Raw genomic sequence first — 23,662 nt, 5'->3', positions numbered from 1 at the left:
TCAGAGCTGAGCATCTGGCACACTCTAGTTTAAAGGGAAGAACAGGTACCACACTGACTGGCTGATATCGTGTTCAGCCTATAATATGCCCACAAATAATGAATACAGCAAATCCAACCCTTCTGTGTGAAGTGCCTGGATTAAACATCAAACTGTTAGAATCTGCTGTCAAAATAGGCCCCTTAGTTTGTTATGAGATCTCCTAGTGGTAAGGTTTTGCGAACATGTTCAGAGAATTCTGACTTTATAATTCCAGAAAAAAAAGTCAGCCTATCTATGCTGTTAAAAAAAGAAAAAACAAAAACACAAATTAAAATCTGGATATGGCTCAAAATGTATCTAAATTGCTGTGACTGACAGAAAAAAAATACACAAAAAATTTCCTGATACGCATATATTTTGGTTTGAGTTACACACAGAGTCAAAGAAACAAACTACCAGATGTAGTGATCATTTATTTAACCTCTGTTGGCTGGCGGAGATGATAAAATTTGAGTACAGATGCTCAGTTGTCCTTCTTTTCCACCCACCTACTGTGCTATTAATGGAAACTAAAATTTCTAGGGTTTGTCTCTAGATTCCCTGGTTTGCTAAATATGCTGCTTGAATGGGTTTTCTAAGGAGCAGCTGTTTCTATAACAAAGCACTACACAACAAAGCAATTTCTTACTCAACTGCATTAAGGAAACATCATTATGGAAATTTACTTCAGCTTGTCATTCTACATTTTTTATTTATTTTTTTTTTGCTTCCTGTACCATATGGTTTGCAGTTGGGAGACATTAAACAAATTTGACTGACAAACCAATCAGTCAAAGCAAGAACAGAGAAAAGCTGTTTTAAGTGATGCGTCATGTAACAAATGCATATGTATCAATAAGAATATAGTAGTGGAAAATAATCGATTATGTAGTATTATTTTCCTCCTAAACAGTGTAAATATCTTCACACATAATTTTGTAGTACGGTGTCAATGCCCCACATGCTTAGCCTGCTATTCTGTGTAAATTTGCACCTTTGTTAAATTGGATTTTAAATATAATTACCTGCCAAGGTAATTCATGACAGAGTAACCCGCCATAAGCGCTCATTTGATAGAGCGTAGAGTCATTTATGAGCCATTTTGGAGCAATATGGTATCTGTTGAACGAGGTGAGGTCAACAGGGAGCTCTGCAAGGTTTCTACTTTGTCAGGAAAAGCAGAAATGAATGATTAGTAGCTTTCAATAACAGGTTCCAAGGAGAACGATCAAAGCACTATAGTAAGCAAATGTCTGGCCTAGATTTGTTTAGTAATAAGTTGGATCTTAATGATTACTCAAATCCATCACACATGTTGCCATTTGTACAATGTTTGCCGGGCACAAGCATTTTTTATTCAGCGGGAAGCTTTTTGAGGGAAACCATGTTGTTGGCAGATGATTCTTAATATCAGCATCAAAGTGATTATGCCATTCATTTTGCAATAACCTTGTAGCATGTTATTTGTCTTCATACTTTTTTGCTTGTGTTATGTTTTTGCCAAATGTGACCCTTTTCCAAAATAACCCACACATCATTGGGATATCAGAGGAAGGTTTGTTTTATTATTTTTTTTATACATTTCTTCAAGCTTTGAGTACTACACTGACTCTACGCATGACATAGTTCAACTCACATAGTTCAGGTTTTGGACTGAGACAGCCTATGGTGTTCAGGCAAGTTCATTTAATTTGGAGTAAAACTGCAATTATCCTATTAATAGATTAAAGGCCCACATGTAAATGTAATGGAGTGAATCTGCTGACTGCACCAGAAAATATAAACATGTACAGAAGAGGATTTAAAAAAAACAGCACGCCGAAAGAACAAATGCTGTTCAAGTGTGTTTGTGCTAGCTACAACACAGAGGCAATACGAGAACAGACCTTACATCTGTTAATGTGGGTTTTTTTTAGTTTGTTTATTCTTTTTGCTGTTTCATGAAATTACAAAATAGAATATTGTTGTGGCCTGATGTCCCCTCCCTTGTTGAATGTACCTTGTATAGCAGAACCATTACTTGCTTTTTTCTGAGCTAGCTAAATGCAAGTGTTTCATGAAGGCATTGTATTTGAAGATATCATGTTATCTTACACAAGAACAAGAAATAATTGTTTCATCAACGCTGAGGCCCATTGGTGCCAGTGATTTTTTTTTTTTTTTTTTTTGTGGATTCCGTTGGCGTGAAGTAGACAACAGTCTTCAACTCCCCCTGAATGAGACACTAGTCTGACACTTCTAACCAGAATCATGAAGAGCTGTGTGGCCTCAGAAAATGCAGATGAAATATTTTATGCTGCAGCACGCTGTCCCAAGAAAAATTCCCTCTTGTAACAATAAAGTATATTTAATTTGACTGATTTGATTTGAGGAAGAAGATGTAAGTCACCTTACACAGGCACTGAGGTATTTTGTTCCCCATACTTAGAACTTATTACCACCGCATACAGAGAATGTTAAGGTATGCAGGGAATCAAACCCACATCTACATACTCATGGCCCAACTCCTGTCACATTAACTGACCTGCTCTGCTAGTTGCATGTCTTATTCATTAGTTTCATTCTTTGATTTTCTGCAGCATGGGTGATTTGCGATAGAATACGAGGTCTGTGAGAAAAGTATACGACCTTATTATTTTTTAAAAAAACCATATGGATTTGAATCACGTGTGATTACATCAGCCAAGCTTGAACCCTCGTGGGCATGCAAGAGTTTTTTCACGCCTGTCGGTGACGTCATTCGCCTGTGAGCACGCCTTGTGGAAGGAGTGGTCCAGCCCCCTCGTCGGAATTCCTTTGTCTGAGAAGTTGCTGAGAGACTGGCACTGTGCTTGATCAAAATTTTTTCAAAAACTGTGAGGCACATCCGAGTGGACACCATTCGAGAAATTCAGCTGGTTTTCAGTGAAAATTTTAATGGCTGATGAGAGATTTTGGATTGTTTCTATCACTGTAAGGACTTCCCACGGAGTGGGACGTCGCGCAGCGCTCCGAGGCGACGTCGTCATCCTGTTTCAAGCTGAAAACCTCCAAATTTAAGTCTCTGTTGACCCAGGACGTCGTAAGAGAACAGAGAACTTTCATAAGAGGTCGGAATCAGCAGTTTATCCGGACATTCCACTGTTAAAGGAGATTTTTTTAATGAAAGACGTGTGGACGGATTGGTGCATCGGCTCGCAGCCGGCGCGGCGCGCCCGCCACAGGAAAAACACCTCTGTTGGAAGCCTTAAGGACAAGTTGGAACATGCCCTGCTGTTAAACAATTTCTCAGATACTCACTCAACTGAAAGCCACCATAAGCCGCCTGGATTTTACAAATGGTTATCAACACATTCCACTGTTAAAATCTCCTTTAACAGTGGAATGTCCGACGACCTCTTCTGAAAGTTCTCTGTTCTCTCACGACATCCTGGGTCAACAGAGGCTTAAATTTGGAGGTTTTCAGCTTGACACAGGATGACGACGTCGCCTCGGAGCACTGCGCGACGTCCCGCTCCGTGGGAAGTCCTTACAGTGATAGAAACAATCCAAAATCTCTCATCAGCCGTTAAAATTTACACCGAAAACCAGCTGAATTTCTCGAATGGTGTCCACTCAGATGTGCCTCACAGTTCTTGAAAAAATTTTATTCAAGCACAGCGCCATTCTCTCAGCAACTTCTGAGACAATGAAAATCCGATGAGGGGGATGGACCACTCCTTCCACAAGGCATGCTCACAGGCGAATGACGTCACCGACAGGCGTGAAAAAACTCACACATGCACACAAGGGTTCAAGCTTGGCTGATGTAATCACACGTGATTCAAATCCATATAGTTTTTTTAAAAAATAAAACTGTTGGTTTCTTTTCTAATAGACCTCATATCTGCAAGAGTGAAGGGGAAAGTTTGCAAGACAGCAGTGAGACCAGTTATGTTGTACAGCTTAGAGATGGTGGCACTAACAAAAAGACAGGAGGCAGAGCTGGAGGTGTCAGAGCTGAAGATGTTGTGATTCTCTTTGAGAGTGATGAGAACGGATGGGATTAGGAATGAACATATCAGAGGGTCAGCTCAGGTGGGACGGTTTGGAGACAATGTCAGAGAGGCGAGACATGGTAAATGGTAAATGGACTGCATTTATATAGCGTTTTTCCATCTGCATCAGATGCTCAAAATGCTTTACAATTATGCCTCACATTCACCCCAATGTCAGGGTGCTGCCATACACACCGGGAGCAATAGGGGATTAAAGGCCTTGCCCAAGGGCCCTTAGTGATTTTCCAGTCAGGTGGAGATTTGAGCCCATGATCTTCTGGACTCAAGCCCAACACGTTAACCACTAGACCATCACCTCCCCTGAAGAGGAGGGACCCAGGGTGGAGAAGAGGGAGGCCAAAGAGGTTTATGGATGTGGTGAGGGAGGACATGCAGGTGGTTGTCGTGTCAGAGGAAGATACAAAGGACAGGGTGAGATTGATCTGGAAACTACTGATTTGCTGTGGTGACCCTGATGGAAGCGGCTGAAAGAACAAGAAGATTTTCTAAGCATCAGAGTAAGCACGTCACCCCACACCTATCCTTGACCAAATCTTCTAACTCTTCTTGGTGGAACTTGAGAGCTTGGAAAGTGAATTTTGGAAGTCCAGACCAAGAACATAACCAGTTCTGATCCAGGGAGGTGGAGGCTGTGGATTCCTGCAAGTACCTCAGGCTGTGGCTGGACAGCAAACTGGCCTGGACAACCCACAGCAACCACCTGTACAGGAAGGGACAGAACAGGCTGTACTTTCTGAGGAGGCTGCAGTCGTTTAACATCTGCAGGAAAATCCTGTGGATGTTATACCAGTCAGTAGTAGCCAGAGTCCTCTTTCACACTGTGGTGTGCTGGGGGGGGCAGCACATCCAAGAAGGACACATCCATGCTGGACAAACTGATGTCATGAAGCTGGACTCTCTGGTGATGGTGGCAGAGAAGGGAACACTGGACAAACTGCTGGACATTATGGACAATGCCAGTCACCCTCTGCACACTGTCATCAGCAAACAGAGGAGCCTCTTCAGCCACAGACTGCTCCTTCCCAAGTGCAGGACCAACAGACCTCCTTTGTTTCTCAGGCCATCAGACTATACAACTCCTCACTCAGGGAGGAGGAGTAACAGGAAGACAGATGACGGGAAGGAGAGGAACAGTAGTAGCCAATAACCAGTAGTGATCAGTATGTCTGAATTTATATTTGTATATTTATATTTGCAAATTGTTTTTTACATTCACTTTTGATGCTATGTGTGCTTTTTACCCTCTGTGCTGCTATGCAATGCTGCTGGAATCTCAATTTCCCTGAGGGAGTCTTCCCAAGGGATCAATAAAATTCTATCTAATTTAATCTAATCTAATCTCATGTAATCTTCCAAAACTAACTGGGAAATATAATCCCTCCAGCGTTTCCTGGGTCTTCGCCACATCCTCCACCTAGTTGGATGCCCCTGGAAGACATCCCTCGGGAGACAACCAGGTGACATTCTCACCAGATACCTGAGCTACTTCAACTGGGTCCTTTCAATTCCAATTAGTAACAGCTCTACTCTGAGTCCCTCCTAGATATTCTAGCTTCTCACTCTGTGACTGTAAGGCCAGTTACCCAGTGGAGTAATCTAATTTCCACTGCTCATATCTGCAGTGTTGTTCTTTTGGTCAATACCTAAATCTCTTGTCCGTAGGTGAGGATAGGAGTGTAAGCTGACAGGTAAATTAAGACTCTCACCTTCTGGCACAGATCTTTCTTCACCACAACAGTCTGGTACAATGTCTGCAGAACATCTGACACAGCACTAATCCACTTATCAGTCTCATCCTCTAGCTCACCCCCACTCATGAACAAGACTCTGACATACTTGAACTCCTTCACTTGGGGAAATAACTCTCCCTTGATGCAGAGTGGACAATCCACCCTGTTCTGACAGAGGACCATGGTGTCAGATTTGGAGGTGCTGATCCTCTTTCCAGTCACTTCACACCTGACCTCAAACCTACCCAGTGCATGTTAGAGGTCAAATTTTTCATTAATTAAAAAAATGAACCTCCTCTTGCATCCAAAATAAATCTAATAATCTTGTTTCAATTCTTTGTCATATGGTTTGAAGAACAGTGCCATGTTAGTAATTGAGCTATTTCAACCCCAATTCCAATGAAGTTGGGATGTTGTGTAAAATGTAAATAAAAACAGAATACAATGATTTGCAAATCCTCTTCAACCTATATTCAAATGAATGCACCACAAAGACAAGATATTTAATGTTCAAACTGATAAACTTTTTTGTTTTTGTGCAAATATTTGCTCATTTTGAAATGGATGCCTCCAGCACGTTTCAAAAAAGCTGGGACAGTGGCAACAAAAGACTGGGAAAGTTGATGTTTCATCAAGACAATGCCAAGCCACATTCTGCACGTGCTACAACAGCGTGGCTTCATAGTAAAAGAGTGTGGGTACTAGACTGGCCTGCCTGCAGTCCAGACCTATTGTCCATTGAAAATGTGGCACATTATGAAGCGCAGAATACGACAACGGAGACCCCGGACTGTTGAACAACTGAAGTTGTACATCAAGCAAGAATGGGAAAGAATTCCACCTACAAAGCCTCAACAATTAGTGTTCTCAGTTCCCAAACGCTTATTGAATGTTGTCAGAAGTAAAGGTGATGTAACACAGTGGTAAACATACCACCGTCCCAGCTTTTTTGAAACATGTGCAGGCATCCATTTCAAAATGAGCAAATACTTGCACAAAAACAATAAAGTTTATCAGTTTGAACATTAAATATTTAATTTAATTTAATTTAATTAGCTTATAATGCGCCAAATCACAGAAAAAGCCGTCTCAAGGCGCCTTACATAAAACAAGTCAACATAAAATTGAACAAATAATTAAAAATGAATAAAAAATTCAAATACATAAATAAAAACAGAAGTAAAAGAATAAAACAAATAAAAATAAAAACTATCCATAAGAAAGAGAATAAAAGTAGGTTTTGAGTCTTGACTTAAAAATGTCCATGGACTCCGACTGCCTCACGGTCACAGGAAGACTGTTCCACAGGGTGGGTGCACGATACGAAAAGGCTCTTTGACCTGCTGACTTCTTCTTCACCCTGGGAACACAGAGAAGTTCCGCATCCTGCGACCGCAAAGCCCGGGCAGGCACGTAGAGTTCCACCAGATCACCCAGATAAGATGGCGCCAGTCCATGAACAACCTTATAAGTCAATAACAAAACCTTAAAATCTGTTGTCACAGAGACAGGGAGCCAGTGCAAAGATGCCAAAATGGGTGTGATATGTTCATACCTTCTGCTACGTGTCAGAAGTCTGGCGGCAGCGTTCTGAACCAGCTGAAGACCCCTAATGCTGGACTGTGGTAACCCTGAAAATAAAACATTACAATAATCTAGTCTAGAAGAAACAAAAGCATGAATCAGGGTCTCAGCATCAGCCATGGACAGGATGGGGCGGATCCTCGCTATATTTCTCAGATGGAAAAAAGCAGTCTTAGTAACACCTCTGATGTGGAGGTCAAAAGACAATGTGGGATCAAAAATTACGCCAAGGTTCCTCATTTTGTCCGTATGATGTATGACACAGGAACCCAGGCTGAGCGCCAGCTGGTCAAACTGTTGCCGATGTCTCGCTGGACCAAGAACCATCATTCCAGTCTTATCAAAGTTTAAAAGTAGGAAGTTACTAGACATCCAACTTCTCACTGATAGAAGACAGTCCTCCAGGGATGTTATGGGAGTGAGATTTCCCGCAGTTATCGGCATGTACAACTGAGTATAATCAGCATAACAATGAATGGCAATCCCAAAACTCCGCAGTATACGCCCAAGGGGTGCCACATACAGGGAGAAAAGCAAGGGGCCTAAAACAGATCCCTGTGGAACCCCAAATCTCATGTCAGAAAGGTCAGAGGTAGTGCTATTATACAAGACACATTGAGAACGACTGGACAGATATGACATCAACCAGGCAAGGGCTGGTCTTGTCTTTGTGGTGTATTCAATTGAATATAGGTTGAAGAGGATTTGCAAATCATTGTATTCTGTTTTTATTTACATTTCACACAACGTCCCAACTTCATTGGAACTGGGGTTGTATGATGTCATAAATTAAACTAGACACCTCCTGAAGAAACAAAGAACCTATGAGCAGTGCTGAGGTCCTGAAGCTTTGCTTTCCTCTAATTCTTCTGCTTGTAATTTTTTATTTTGTAAACTGAGGCCATTTGTCCAGTAAGGTAGCGGTGGTGGCCAAGCTGTTCAGTGTGCTTGTTGCCTGTACAGAGAGTTCTAAGTTCAGCGCCATTGCTGTCCAGTGTCCACGTAATGTGGAGGTTGCGATTTCTTTCCACAAAAAAATGGAAGCTGAGGGTTTTATCCGCAACTAAGAGAACATTTCAAAGTGCAGCGTCTTCTGAAGAATCACTGCTCGCTTGGTAAAATAGCCAGATCAAGACTGATGATAGAGAATTGCATCCTGCTGCGCAATTACTTCATTCATCATCACTGACAGTCAGTCAAAAACAAAGACAAACGTTATTTTTATTTTCCAAATATACAGAGCAAAAGCATCATAAATTCACACACCAATACATGTAGAGTACAGCCTTTTTCCTCTCGCTTTTCTTAACAGATACAGAGACCACTGCCTCAAACAGTGGGCCAACCTGCAAAATGTCCACATTGCCTTTTCATTACAGTTGTTTACTATTTATACAAATGCTTGAAATGACAGTAATTGTTCAGACCTGGGTCATGTAGTGTGTTTGCAAATGATGATTTTGACTATTGTTTTAGTCAGAGAATCACAGACAATCATGCTCATTTGGCCTATTTGGTTTTCACATGCTCATCCGTGATTCCCTCAGTGTTCACTGATTGAATGTATGCAACCAGCTCTGATGATCTCCCCAAGCAGGCAACAGCAAATTACACTCCATGTGCAGTCCAGACCTTTATCCTTACTGTAGTATACTATTAAAGCACGGACACAGTATTGATTTATTCCTTGATAAAAGAGAGTGAAGAGAGTGAACCATCATTAAAAACTGTAATAATCAAAGTCTTATTATCAACTCAGTGTTTCTCTTGCACAAATCACACAATGAGCAATACTTTCAACATCCTGGTGTAATTTTCCCTTTGCTGGAAATGCTTTGCCTGTTAATGTCCACCATTTATGGAACCATTTTTTTTAAATCCCACTTGATTCAGAAGCAAAAAGGTTTTGTGCAACAAGCAAAATATACCAAGCAAAACTCCAAACACAGCACAATGTGATTTTTAGAGACATGATACACTTCCACATTTAGTACAGTTCAATGCAAATACTAGTCTTGTCAAAGTAAATGTTAAATATGCAATTTCCACATTTAGAAAGAACTTTTATGTATCAATTTATCTCTATGAAGTTAGCGTTCCGCACAGTGTTTCTGTTGTTGCAACGTTGTCTTTTTTAGTACAGCAGTCACAGAAGCAGGGTGGAAGTGACATCATAGGTGCTGCAGGTGGATATAACAGTGTTATTAAAGTGTAATTACACATGAAAAATCATTTGTTTTGTTGTGTTGATTGTACAGGCTTGAAATACTGGAAGCACTGGCACAGTGTCAATGCAGCTTAGCTGTCAGCATGACAGGTCATTCTTCCCATCTTTTGGGCATAATGGTTCCATCTCTAGACTTTTTGTCCATATAGCACAAATGTGAAACCTGCCCTGCTTATTTATCAAATTTAGAAAAGACTGTCCAACAAGCAACACAAATACAAATGAACAGCAAATTGTATGCATTGTCAAATGTACCAGGAATACTTTCTTGACAGAAAATTTCAAGCTATTTGGGGACATTCCATATGAAATCAACCAATTTCTGATAAATTTCCTAGGTGACACTCTCACTGTAAAAATAATTCACAGAGAAGAAATACCATTAATGGTTTGTACCTGGGTGTGTTTTATGCAGGCTCCACAGCCGAGGACAGAAAGGTGGGAGAGAGGGTCATAAACACTGTCCTAAAGATCATCAGCTGCCCTGTGCCAGCCTGGAAAACATCACCACATCCTGCTGCCTTAGGAGAACAGCAGACCCCTTATACCCCTTAGACAAAGTCCCACATCAGCAGGCTGACAAACAGCTTTTTTCTATGAGCAATACGTACTGCAAACACCCCTGGAAACACACACGCACACACTCACCCACAGACCTACTCCCATCAACCCCCCCCCCCCCCCCCCCCCGGATAACAAATAATCCAATCTCCGCTCACCCCCTGGACAAAAAACAATCCAACATACCTCCTCCCACCTTTAGCACATTAACAACACTGGCTTCTGTGCCCCCAGTGTTCACAATCACTGCCCTAAATGTTCACATTCATTTTTTAAACTGTACTTTATTCCCATGTTTACATTCATATATATATATATATATATTGTGGTGTGTGCAGGAGCTCTGCGGGAGCACTTCCAACTTCATTGTAACGCCCCCATACAATGACAATAAAAACTATGTTATTCTATTCTACGTATTCTAAATGGCAACTTTTAGCATAAACTGTGAACATGTCCTACAAAACTCGTAATTTGAAAGAAACTATGTCTTTAGCAAGCATAGATTAAAACAGTGATTGAAACATTTAAAAGACAGGACCTTTTTTACCATTTTCAGAGTCATACTGTGACACATAAGTTGCATTGAATCTGATGAAATTGTCAGATTCTGTTGTAAAAGTTAGCCCGATAAAACAAATGTTGAAATTCTACAGATAAAAGCAATAAATCAACAATAGTTCAAATTTGGGTGAAACTGCATTTGCCAAAAAAAAAAAACAAAAACAAAAAAAAAGGAATTGGGTGAGGGGGAGTACGATTCAAAAGTGTTTGCAGATATTAGACTGATATTTGAGATTGGTACATGTGCACCTGTCAGGTTGAGGTGACACACCCCTCCACTGAAAATTCTGAGACAGCGATAAGGAATTGTCTGGTGGATTTTATATGGAATGACCCCTTAAGATTTGTACAGTTGTACAGTTCAAGAGAGCACTCAAGAGACCTTATACCTCTGCCAAGGTTCAACACATTTCTGTTCATTTGGCCGTAAAGGATTTGAAGTAAAAATGCTGTTTTGCTCAAGTACAAATAACATAGACGTCAGTGGGAAATATCATAAAACTAATAATCAAAATTAACAGTTCAAAATGTAATCAACTATTCCTTAACCCAAGGTTAACCAAATTTCAATGATGTATTTTCCTATCTTTTTGAGATACAAATGCCATGGAAACCAGTGTGAGACATGACAGAAATGTTCACAAAATATGTACAGATCTACACTACATGGGAATGTTTGTACACACATTCCCATTGTTCAAAATGTAACATCCTTGACCAAAAGCTTACCACTAAAGCCACTAAATTTAATCAAAATCTCTTTGAAACAGCAATGAAAACATAACCTCCTTTTTTAAAAATCACTGTCTAAAATCAGTACTTCCTTGGCCTTAACCATAATACAAGCTTAATGGTAGTGCTGTGTTGGAAGTTTTGTTCAGCATAAAATACAGCCAGTTGGAACAATTTTTGCCACATTTCTCTTCGCATGACTTGTGACTTTTCATGTCATTGCTCAACTGTCCAAAGCCAAAATATTACAGATTAGCCTTCAGCATTTCTGCTTAATGCAGCCTCAACTGCTCTAACAGGAAAAGGGCAGTCACTGCTTATAATTGTTCCAGGTCTTTGTATTTATTCATCTGTTATAACCTGGCACCTGTGCCGTACTTGTTGCCAGACGCACAGGAACAACCATCACCAGTCGGAGCGGCGCCCGAAGATGAGCAGGGCAGACTGTGTCCCCAAACGGGCTTTGATTCCCAGACAGCCATGGTGCTTGCATCCTGTGACGCACTCGTGCCTGCTGCAGCTCTTGCCATGGGGGATGAGACAGAAGGCTGCTATATCAAATATTTATCTGTTTGCTGTGCAGTGCGCAGATTGTCTGGATTGGGGAATGCATTATGTTTGGATGAGTGCAAGAGCTGCATCAGATAAAAAATACTTGACCCTTTGGGCAGGAAAACTAATTTGTTTTTTGAGCAAGACTTCATGACCGCACCATGGCACTTTTTAAAAGTTACCATATTTTATGCCTGACACTGAGGGTGTAAAATGTTGCATAATGTAAAGAAACCAATGAGATGCCACTTCGCCTCATTTTGTCTCAATTTCTTGACATAAAAATGGCACAGGTGTGTCTGACAGTTGTCACTAAGTCAAATGTAAGATACCGCTGGGCATGTGTGCGTAATAAGATGTTTCTGCATCTCGCTTTAAATCTGTCTAACCTTTGCTCAACTTTTCATCTCCTAGCCTCCAGTGTGTCTGAGTTTTCACTGTGAGGTCTGGAGGAAGAGGAACTGCTAACACAATAATTTATTGTAATTTGCGAGGAAAACAAAAACAGATGAAAACATTTGAAGGCTAGTAATAGAAAACAAGAGAACTTGATTGTCTGTCTGTACAAATTTGATGACATATAGTTGTTGAGTTCTAATGTTGAAATTTGACAGCGTAAGAAAGAAAAGCCAGGGGGGAAAAAAAAATTATATACAGAAAAACGACAGCCTTGGAGATTTATATACAGTCTGCTAACTGCCAAGCTGGATTATCAGTGTTGAAAAAGAGCTGTTTGTCTTAAGCTGTACAATGGGCACCAATCCATTTGTAAAATTAGAGTCCAAACCAGTGCCACTCAAGTGGAAAACCCCATTCAAAGGGTGAGAATATAATCATATGTAAAGTGCTTACAATGACAAGTTGCTTTTGTGAAAATGCAGTGCATGATTTTTCTTGGGTTCCAAAGGCCATTTCATATTTTCAGGGTCACAACATTTGAAAGAAAATCAGTTCTACAAAAGATGCTGAGAAACTACTTGGATAAGGTGAACGATAACATATGATATTTAAGGTTAAAGTTTTGATTGCTTTGCCAAGTGATGCTGATTATGTTTATGTGGACAGGAAAATTATGAGCAATGCTGTGTTTACTGCCATGTACACAGCATCTTCTGATTTTCAAATCTAATTAAGACATGTAGTATTAGGCCATGTGGTAAGGATGGATGCCTCCCTAGGGAGGTGTTCCAGGCACGTCCATCTGGGAGGAGACCCAAGGGAAGACCCAGGACTAGGTGGAGAGATTGTATCTCCACACTGGCCTGGGAACGCCTTGGGATCCCCCAGTCAGAGGTGGTCAATGTGGCATGGGAAACAGAAGTCTGGGGTCCCCTGCTAAAGCTGTTGCCCCCGCGACCCGATCCCGGATAAGCTGTTGAGGATGAGTGAGTGAGTGAGTATTCCGAGTGTAGTGGAATTGTTGAACTGCACTGTAGACATGTATTCATATTAATCATGAGATCCTATAGGAATTTTCACAGCATTTTGTAACATATAGCATAGAACACATAATGAAAGGTGAATGGGAATATGAATGGAATATTTTGAACAACTGATGAAAACACCAAAATCAAAATATTCCCTTGTTTTGAATAAGGGCAATAGTCAGATTATTGCTGTCCATGTAAATGTAGTCATTGACTTCACTGATTCTCAGGTCAGTTCAGTCTGGTATACCTCATCCACCACCCTACGTAACCCCCCTGACTCCTGATTGGCAAATGTTGAGGCAGACCAGTGGGTCATTCTTATATGCTATCTACTGAAAATAGCCATCTTTCAACCACAGCCAGGTGATAGGTGGGCATCCCATTGGTCTCATCTAATTGCAAGGGTTCTCACCAGTGACACATCTGCAAGTTGTATCCTACTAAAGGAACAAACCACATAGCTATAGGATCATAACAGGTGTTCCCTCACAATGCAAGTAGTATGCATCTTCTGCCTCTCCTTCAGCAATTGCTCATTTAACAAAAAGCTATTCCAGCAGACCCAAAGACATCCAGTTGTTGTGTTGGGTCATTATCTGGTACTGTACTATTTTCCTTTTCCTGCATAAGAATTGATAAAATAATACAGTGCTTCGACTTGACAGACATGTGGTGTGGGCTTTCAGTGAGCCAATACTAAATACAATACCAGAATTGCAGGTTGTCCAGAAAAAAATAAAAGAAAATAAAAACTAAAAATCAACTTGACAACCAAACAAAAAAACGGGATTTGTTGGAATTAACTTGTACCCATTTTTCCAAAAGAAGAAGAAAAAAAAAGTTTGGTGGTTTTGCACCATAATCCCTTTGTTGGTTTGCAAGATAATTGGGAGAAAATTTAAACTTGATGTGGAGCACTGTGCATCCATTAGAGGAATCCCCCCCCCCCATCCCCATTGTTCAAACATATGCACCATACACAAAACAATAATCTATTTTTTCAAAGGGAAAAAATAAAATAAATAAATCCAATACACTTTCCATGTCAACAACATGGTCAGTTTTTGTGAAAGACCCTGTCTAGCTGTAAGTTAAATTACTACTCTGTCGGCTAAAACAAATAGTCCCCATGATTAAAATACTAAGTCCATTTTCATAGAGTTTGTCACGTACAGTGCAGAAAGGAACAAAGCACAATGTAAAATGATGTACTTGAAATCTGCACACCACCATTAGTCCCACCGAAGTTAAAAATTAAATGCAAACCAGCAAATATAAAACACAGTTTCTAATTCACTTCTTATGTCCCTTGATGACCAGCACAATCACAGTAAGATTTTTAAACTCAGTGTGCAACGCTCCATTGTCAACAGTGATATTCACAATAGCAATGCAATAATAGCACAATAAAATATGTACACATTTCATTCAGCGGGTACTGTCAAGTATATGGCCGAAGATATGTGGTGTAAAGCAGGAGAATGTCACACGTACAACACGTGTTGGAGTTTGCCCAACATGATTTGGTGACTTAACACCAAACAAAAGTATTGTATCACTTAGTCTGTATTGACAGAGTTCAGCTGGAATCCCAAAGTGAAGTAGCTCAAAGAAGAAGCACTCGTGTTTCCTCAGGAATCTCAACAAATGACAATAAAGGTGCTGCAAAAGAAATTATAGTTACCTACTGTATATACAGTGAAGAAGTCAAGGTTTTAAATGCGAGTGAAGCCCAGACCCTGCTATGATGATTGGAGGGGGGACGTTGTCTTAAATGTCAGAGTTGTCGGTGAGCACACAAAGAGTGTTTTATTCCAACCACACAGGACTTTTAACATACAGTGTTTGGGGTGGGGGGTGAGGGGCAGAGTTAAGACCTTAACAAGTCAAAAACACGTGCATGTTGCTTCTGTTCTTCCACTACAAGAGAGCAGCATGACATTGGCTCATGCTCATTACCGCGCCGTTGGTGCAGAGCGCCAACACTCTGAAGCAATGTCAGTTTTTCTGAATGACAGTCTTCAAAAGGCAAAAGCAACCTTTGCCAGATTGTCACACAAAGCCTTGTGGTACTCCTGCGCTCTGATCCTTTGTACAATCCCACTGCTGCAGCCGGGCAATTAAATTATCCAATTCAAAAAGTGTTTGTGTTGGCAAGTGACTATGATGTGGCACAGATCTGTTCTTTTATTAAAATTATTATTTTGTTTTTTTTTAAGGAGGTGGTTGAGGAGTTAAGAGGTTAATTAGGACATTTGTTGACATTGAGAACAAGTCAAAGAGTGATTTAAAGCCAACTAGCTTGTGCACATCCAGGTGTCCCCAATGAAAGTGTTACTTCGGAGCCTCCTGGGAGCTGTTACACACAGTTTAACAGTTCTGGCTGATTTCTTTGTACCTCACTGGTTTGTCAGACATGGGTCTGCATGCGCTTCTGGAGAGGCCGGGTGAGGTCTGAGTTCTGAGATGAAGACTGGGAATAGTGAGAGGAGGATGAGGCTGAGGTCTTGCTGTCTTTGTCGAACTGCACATAGCCATCTGGCTTACTGTAGCTGCTGACGCTGCTGTCACACTGCGTGTCAATAAAAGAGCTGGAGTCACTGAGGGAACCGCGCTGGAACTCGCGCTCACATAGCTCAATGGAACTGCTGCCCATGCCCAGCACAAAACGTTGGCTGTAGTCGTACAAACGATTGGGGCCTGCTCCCAGAGTAGAGTAGATGTTGGTGAAGGACATGCCCGTCGGTACCCGCTGCTTTCCAAGAGTGCCCGTATTGGAGGGGTTCCTCACTTCTGTGGGCTGATTTCCTGCCATGGTAGGTGTGTGCTGCTCCTTGAAGGTGTTAACGCTGTAGTAGCCATTTGTTGGATCCTGTTGAAAAAATATACAAGGTGACAATCCATGCAAACTGGACTAGAAGTTTTCTGTTTCAGTGTATTTTTATATGTTCTCCTCAAAGCTCCACGGGAGCTAAGGTCAACCTGGCAGTAATTACTGTTCAGATTGGTGCACAAATATGGAAACAGCCTGCATCACAAAAACAGTGGCACAGTTTAGTCACAGAATAGCATCAGCCTCCATGCTGACCTTAAAATGGTGTTTTTTTGCTAATTAGCAGGCCTTGATGATTCAAAATTTGCCATCCACCATGTCACTGCAAAGTTCACTCATGTACCAGTTTTAATTGGATCTAAATGCATTGCACAGTACTGAATTTCATGCATGCATCAAAAAATGCTCCAAAAGCTACAGCTGTGCCATTTGTTTGTCGGTATTTGCGGCACCATGCTGATAGTAAGGTACTAAGGATCAAGTTAATGTGTATGTGCTTCAGTAATGAGTATAGCTTTCAAACTATAAATCACAAAAGAAAAAGACTCATAATTGGGAAAACCGTGCTGTGGGGAGCCTTACTCCATGTGATTATGAGACATCAGACTCGAAAATTGTTACCATCTGACCTTCACAATGTTAACAATTATTTAATTATTATCAACTCCAAGGAGGTTATATTTTCACAGTGCCTGGTGCTTGTTTGGTTTCTTCTTCACCATGATTACTCTGAGACGTGTACAGAATTTCATGAAAGAAGCGGTAGAGAAAGGGTCAATTAAATGTCAGTGTGGTTACATATCTGGAGTTAATGGAGGTTTTTTTTATGTATTTATTAGTTTATTTTATCTTCATCATTTTCAGCATCATGGTCAACAGGTTGGATCTGAGGTAGAAGAGGAAGTAAATCATACATAGGCCATGTGGACCATCGGTGCTGGTGCTTGTCCAAAAATAAGCATGGGCATCTGTGGTGCCAAGCAAATGAAAGTGTATGACTCCCACTGTATGGAATGTTATTCCATTGCAGGTTACTTCACAGTCAAACCTGCTGTGCATGTACAACTAGGTGGACTGGGACAATGCAGGTGAAGGGTCTTATTCAAGGACACAACAGGTAGCACAACTGGGAATCAAACCAAGTTCTACATTTTGGCAGCAAAACTCCTTTTCCCACTGAGCTACCTGCTTGGTTATTTGGGTACCATTATGCATTACGGTTAATACTGTGTTGTACCTTGGTGGACATATGAGCTCTATTGAGTGCCCTATCAGTTTAAACATACTGGTACTGTTTCATTTGTTAAGATAACAATCAAAATGTAATGCTGTCTCAACCCAATATTTTCAGCAAGTTTTTAGGTGAGTAGGGGGCATTCCAGTGACACAAGCATGTTGTAATTTACAAAATAAAATAATAAAAATAATCAGCATCATCATTATCATCATAATCAAAAACAACAACTCTGAAAACATTCCAGATCAAGTCTATATATCTATATACATAAAGGGCTAATTCTGTCTGTCTGTCTGTTTGTCCAGGATAAACTCCCAAACTAGAATATGTAGCCCTAAAAACTATATATATTCTGAATCCTCATGACACGGGGAACAAACTGGTACCATTTTTTTAAAGTTGAACGTAACCAATATTTTTTTGCTTTAATCTGTGCTCTTTATCTATTTATCTTTTATGGAATTACTGGGCAACTGTGTCAAGCTGCCCTGGCTGCCCTGGTTGCTGGTCCCTGACAAATGTGTTTGTCTTTTAACCAAGTATTTCCACTTAGTTTTGGGAGTACACCTCTTATAGTTCTGCTGGACAAACTTTAGCCCATTAAATATTATATTTGTAAGACATCAGCATTACAAAAACAAATGTTGGGCAATGGTTTTGATTAAAATGATTTGCATTTGGCCTATGTCTAACACAGGTTAACCCGGGCAGCACCGGGTACCCCAGCTAGTTACATTATATTTTGGTAAACAATTCTCAATAACTTGTTCATTTGGAAAATTAAGATTTGTTTTTGTTATTATTGTTGCTTTCTTTTTGGTAATTCCACCACAAAAATAAAAAAAAAAAGTCATGTCTTCTATTCTTTTCTTCTACACTGACCAAAATACTTGTATAAACACACTTTTGTTTTTGCTCCTATTTTTAAAAAAATAGTCAAAAATCTAAAACATTTTCTGTTCACACAAAAGACCTATTTCTCTCAAATATTGTTCACGAATCTGTCTAAATTTGTGTTAGTGAGCACTTCTTTGATGAGATAATCCATTCCACCTCACAGGTGTGGCATTTCAGAGCAGACTTTTATTGTGGCCAGTCTATGCCACACTTGTGAGGTGGGATGAATCATCTCAGCAAAGAAGTGCTCACTAACACAAATTTAGACAGATTTGTGAACAATATTTGAGAGAAATGGGGCTTTTGTGTGTATAGAAAATGTTTTAGATCAGGGGTGGCCAAGTTCGGTCCTCAAGAGCCACATTCCTGGCACTCTTAGTTGTCTCCCTGCAACAACACACCTGAATCTCGAAGACCGAACTTGGCCACCCCTGTTTTAGATCTTTGAGTTCAGCTCATGAAAAATGGGAGCAAAAACAAAAGTGCTGTGTTTATATCTTTGTTCAGTGTATTTTCTAAAACTGCTTATTCCATTTAATGGTCACAGGGTGGCTGGAGCTTACACCAGCAGTCATTGGGTGAGAGGTGGGGTTCACCCTGGACAGACAGCCAGTCTATCACAAGGCCAACACTTATAGACAAACAAATTCCTTCATGCTCTCACTCATGGCAAATTTAAAGTCACAAATTCACCTAAGCTGCATGCCTTTGGAAGTACGACGAAGCCAGAACACCCAGAGAGAACCCACGCAAACACGGGGAGAACATTCAACCTCCACACAGAAATGACCAGGTGGGAAGCGAACCTGTGACCTTCTCAATATGAGGCAACAGTGCTAACCACTAAGCCTAGTCTGCCATGTTTTGTTGAAAACTATTTAATTACATTTTGAACAATGTTGCAATCAAACCACAAATATCACAATTACAGAGCAATTTAACTATAAATATAACCAAATAACTATCCTGTACTATGCACAGTAAGCTTGTTAAACTTTGTTTTCTGATGCTTTCATCTTGTCTATATGTTATATGTTAATAAAAGACTTACCGCTTAAGGGCCAAACAGCCTCTAATTTTTAGAACCATCTTTGATGATAGAGTAATTAATAAAATTAAACCGCTATCAGAAACCATGTTCCCTCAAGCCTGATCCTCACCAAATCATGGAGAGCAGAAAAGACTTTAACACTTTTCAGCAATTTTAGTCCCAGAAGATGATCACCCTCTTCCCCGAAGACATTGTCTGACTTTATGATTTTCATTCCTCTTTCATGCCTTCATGCTGTCACTGTTCATGACTTGTACCTTAATGTGCTGATACTCCTTCTCTTCCTCTTGTAATACCTCCAACTGCTTCAGAACAGATTCCTGCTGGAACTCTCCTTGTTCAACCTGCTTAGAAATCAAGCAAAATAACAGGTAAAATGCCTCTATTCACACTAATGAGACAATATGAGCTATAAGGAATCACTTTTTCTTCTTTTATAATTTATTCCATTTTTTTTTTTTTTATACCAGCTGGGAATTGGTTCCAAATTTTTCAGTCAAGCATGTTTCACCTACAGCAAGATGATAGTGTGATTTAACAATGTATCATCCTCAATAGATTATTCAGCTACATGAAATGTAGATTTATAAGGTATCTAAGCTCATTTTCCCTGCACTAAAATTAGGCACAGACTGTATTTTGGAGGAAAATGTAATCCTAGACCCCTTACTGCAAACAGCATGGCCCTGAAGCATATCACATTCAAACCAAACCACTGGTACACTTCCAAATAGGAAACAGGTTTTTGTGTTTCTACAAGTATAATGTACGGACTTATACAAGTACACCCACTGTAAGATTATCCAGTATGCATCATCATCTCTATAGTTGCAGTGCATTAGGGTCTGTTGTGCTCCCAGGAATGGTGACATTGCATTGATAAATGCTCTCTTGTCTGTGGTACATTCAGTCTTCCATTACTCATAAATGAACATAATCCATGTGAAATTGCTCTGCCAAAATTACTATCATTCGTATTCTTATTGTACGCTGTGACACAATCATGCAAATTGAACATTTTGGTGATACTTAAAAAAAAACAGGAATAAGAAGTGAAGAGTAGTAGTATTGTGTGACACTCACACTCACCATCAGTTGTTTCATGGACGTGTGTTCTTCATTTTCTCTCGCCGCACTATGGTCTTTATGCACAATTTCCACCCGGATGTCATTTTTTGCCGACACGACTCCTTTGAGGTCTGGCAGAAACACACAAGACTTGTACCTTAATAATCTGAACAACATATTCTGCATTTGTTGACATTCTAATTTTCCCTTATGCACACTGCAATATGAAATACAGTGCAGCCGGAAAATATTCATAGTGCTTCACCTTTTCCACATTTTGTTGTTACAGCCTTATTTCAAAATAGAGTAAATTATTTTTTCTCCTCAAAATTCTACTCACAACACTCAATAAAGACAAAATAAAAAAAAAGTTTTTTTATTTATTTTGCAAATTTACTAAAAACAAAAACTAAGAAATCACACAAGTACATAAGTACTGACACCCTTTGCTCAATAATTTGTTGATGCAACTTTGGCAACAATTACAGCCTCACATCTTCTTGGATATGATGCTGCAAGCTTGGTGCACCTATGTTTGGGCAGTTTTGCCCATTCCTCACTGCGGTACCTGTGACGCTCCATTCGGTTGGACGGGGAGCATCGGTGCACAGCTATTTTCAGATCTCTCCAGAGATGTTCAAGCAGATTCAGATCTAGGTTCTGGCTGGGCCACTCAGAGACGTTCACAGAGTTGTCCTGAAGCCACTCCTCTGATGTCTTTGTTGTGCGTTTAGGGTCGTTGTCCTACTGAAAGATGAACTGTCGCCCTCATCTGAGGTCAAGAGCGCTCTGGAGCAGGTTTTCATCCAGGATGTCTAGGTACATTGCTGCATTCATCTTTCCCTCAATCCTGACTAGTCTCCCAGTTCCTGCCATTGAAAAACACCCCACAATATGATGCAGCCACCATCAAGCTTCACTGTAGGGATGGTTCAATCCCTACAGACCAAACTGTTCAATATTGGTCTCATCAGACCAGATAATTTTGTTTCTCATTGGTCTGAGAGTCCTTCAGATGCCTTTTGTCAAATTCCAGACAGGCTGCCATTTGCCTTTTAGTAAGGAGTGGCTTCCGTCTGGCCACTGATTGGTTTGATTGCTATAGAGATGGTTGTCCTTCTGGAAGGTTCTCCTCTCTCCACAGAGGAATGCTGAAGCTCTGACAGAGTGACCATCAGGTTCTTGGTCACCTCCCTGACTAAGTCCATTTTCCCCCAATTGCTCAGTTTAGATGGGTGGCCAACTCTAGGAAGAGTCCTGGTGGATCCAAACTTCTTCCATTTATGGATAACAGAGGCCACTGTGTTATTGGGACCTTCAGAGCAGCAGAAGTGTTTCTGTACCCTCCCCAAATGTGTGCCTTGAGACAATCCTGTCTCAGAAGTCTACAGACAATTCCTTTGATTTCATGCTTTGTTTGTGCTCTGACATGCACTGTCAACTGTGGGATCTTATATGTAGACAGGTCAGTGCCTTTCTAAATTAAGTCCAGTCAATGGAATTTACCCCAGGTAGATTCCAATTAAGCTGTAGAAACATGTCAAGGATGATCAGTGGAAACAGGATACACATTTCAGTTTTGAGCTTCATGCAAAGGCTGTGAATACTTATGTATATGTGATTTGTTTGTTTGTTTGTTTGTTTTTTGTATTAAGTACATTGGTTGTAGAATTTTGAGGAATAAAATGAATTGCATCCATTTTGTAATCAGGCTGTAACATAAAAAAAATGTGGAAAAAGTGAAGCGCTGTGAATACATCCGGATGAACAGTAATTCAGTCAGATTCCTGGATTTGGTTCATACCTATTTCTTAAAAAGATAAATAAATAAGTAAAATATAAAACATTAATAATCATTGTCTCCTGCCAACACAATATTGTTTTTTTTTCCTGCATACATAAGGAATTTTGCAGTCTTCCACCGTGTCTCATTTGGTTTAGGACAATGATGTTGTTGCTGTCATATAACAAAGTCTTACTTTCTGCCTTAATTTTGCTTGCAAGTTCTCTCTGGTGAGCACAGATGGAGACGGGCATTGAGGGCATAACCAGGTGCACTTCCTCTGTGGTATACAGACAATAGACATGCTGAAGCGACCAGTAGCACAGTTTGGTTCTCGAATAGAGACGCTGTGTGTCTCTAACCTAGGTCACTTGGTACATGGGTGGCAATGGCAGTTCTATGAATGGGCTGAGTGGAACCAATACCCCTATGGTTCCATGAATACATCATGGCTCTAAACAGGATGCAGTTAATGGAACACAATGAGGAAAAAGGTTGAAAGTCAGTGTGAGGGATGTTAGCTTTTACTATTCTTATTTAATGGTGGTTAATCTTCTGACAGTCATTCTGGTCTCTGACAATACATTCTGAATCAGTAAAATGGCAAGAATAACATTGAAACCCAAAAGGTGAAGTGGAATTTTGGCATAAACAATGATTTCAACTACTTGGAGTGCTTCAAATGCTGATCATGCACACCTGAGTTGAGAATTTTTGGAGAAAATTTTACACTATCCTACACCGTGCACAAAAAGTGCACATTAGGGATGGTAATCAGTAACCGATTCCATTTGAGAATCAGCTCCAGATTTTTAAATCAGTCAAAATCCTCTTCCTCAGGTGGTGTGAATGTTTTTTTGTTTGTTTGTTTTTCCTGTCAAATTCTGTAAAAAGGAAATTTGCTCAGTTAACACTGAAAACCATATAGTTTTCCACAAAGAAATCTAATGAATTCCCATCCAGAGTGCACAGCATACCTTAAGTGTCACTGCTACAGTGCATCCAGAAAGTATTCACAGCGCTTCACTTTTTCCACATTTTGTTATGTTACAGCCTTATTCCAAAGATGGATCTTTCAACTCATGAATACAGTGGTCCCTTGCTATATCGCGGTTCACCTTTTGCGGTCTCGCTGTTTTTTTAGTGCAATTTTGCATGCTTCTTCTTTTTTTAACCGTCTGCTGTGCTTAGTTGCAGCCAAAATCTGGCAACAGGTCCAGAGACTACACTCGCTGTTTTGATGCAGAGCGCTCCAGCAGCGAAGAAAAAGCACGCGCATTGTGTTCTCCGTGTGTCTGTTTAATCTTCTCACTCAGAAGAAAAAAAGAGCGCCAACAACTACCCATATCACTCAG

The 23,662-nt window shown here is 40.3% G+C and overlaps 1 protein-coding gene across 13 annotated transcripts in view; it reads right to left on the bottom strand.

Moving 5' to 3' along the window:
• Nucleotides 1-15,462: 15,462 nt before the first annotated feature.
• Nucleotides 15,463-23,662, bottom strand: part of kirrel3b (kirre like nephrin family adhesion molecule 3b) — a 658,462-nt gene continuing 650,262 nt past the window's right edge. For 4 of the 13 annotated variants that reach the window (XM_034168011.1, XM_034168015.1, XM_034168014.1 and 1 more), the window contains exons 13-16: nt 22,504-22,587; nt 20,540-20,655; nt 19,714-19,800; nt 15,463-16,310 (exon numbers count right to left, since the gene is read on the bottom strand). In XM_034168011.1, coding sequence (XP_034023902.1) covers nt 15,849-16,310; nt 19,714-19,800; nt 20,540-20,655; nt 22,504-22,587 — 749 coding nt within the window. In that variant the 3' untranslated portion in view covers nt 15,463-15,848. Of the gene's footprint in view, nt 16,311-19,713; nt 19,804-20,539; nt 20,656-22,503; nt 22,588-23,662 lie in introns of all 13 variants that reach the window. The other 9 variants (XM_034168013.1, XM_034168023.1, XM_034168017.1 and 6 more) reach the window with 5 other exon arrangements.

This window comes from Thalassophryne amazonica, chromosome 4 (genome assembly GCF_902500255.1).
Source record: "Thalassophryne amazonica chromosome 4, fThaAma1.1, whole genome shotgun sequence".
NCBI lineage: Eukaryota > Metazoa > Chordata > Actinopteri > Batrachoidiformes > Batrachoididae > Thalassophryne > Thalassophryne amazonica.
The sequence above is the reverse complement of the archived record's forward strand: the minus strand, read 5'-3'. Positions and strand labels throughout refer to the sequence as shown.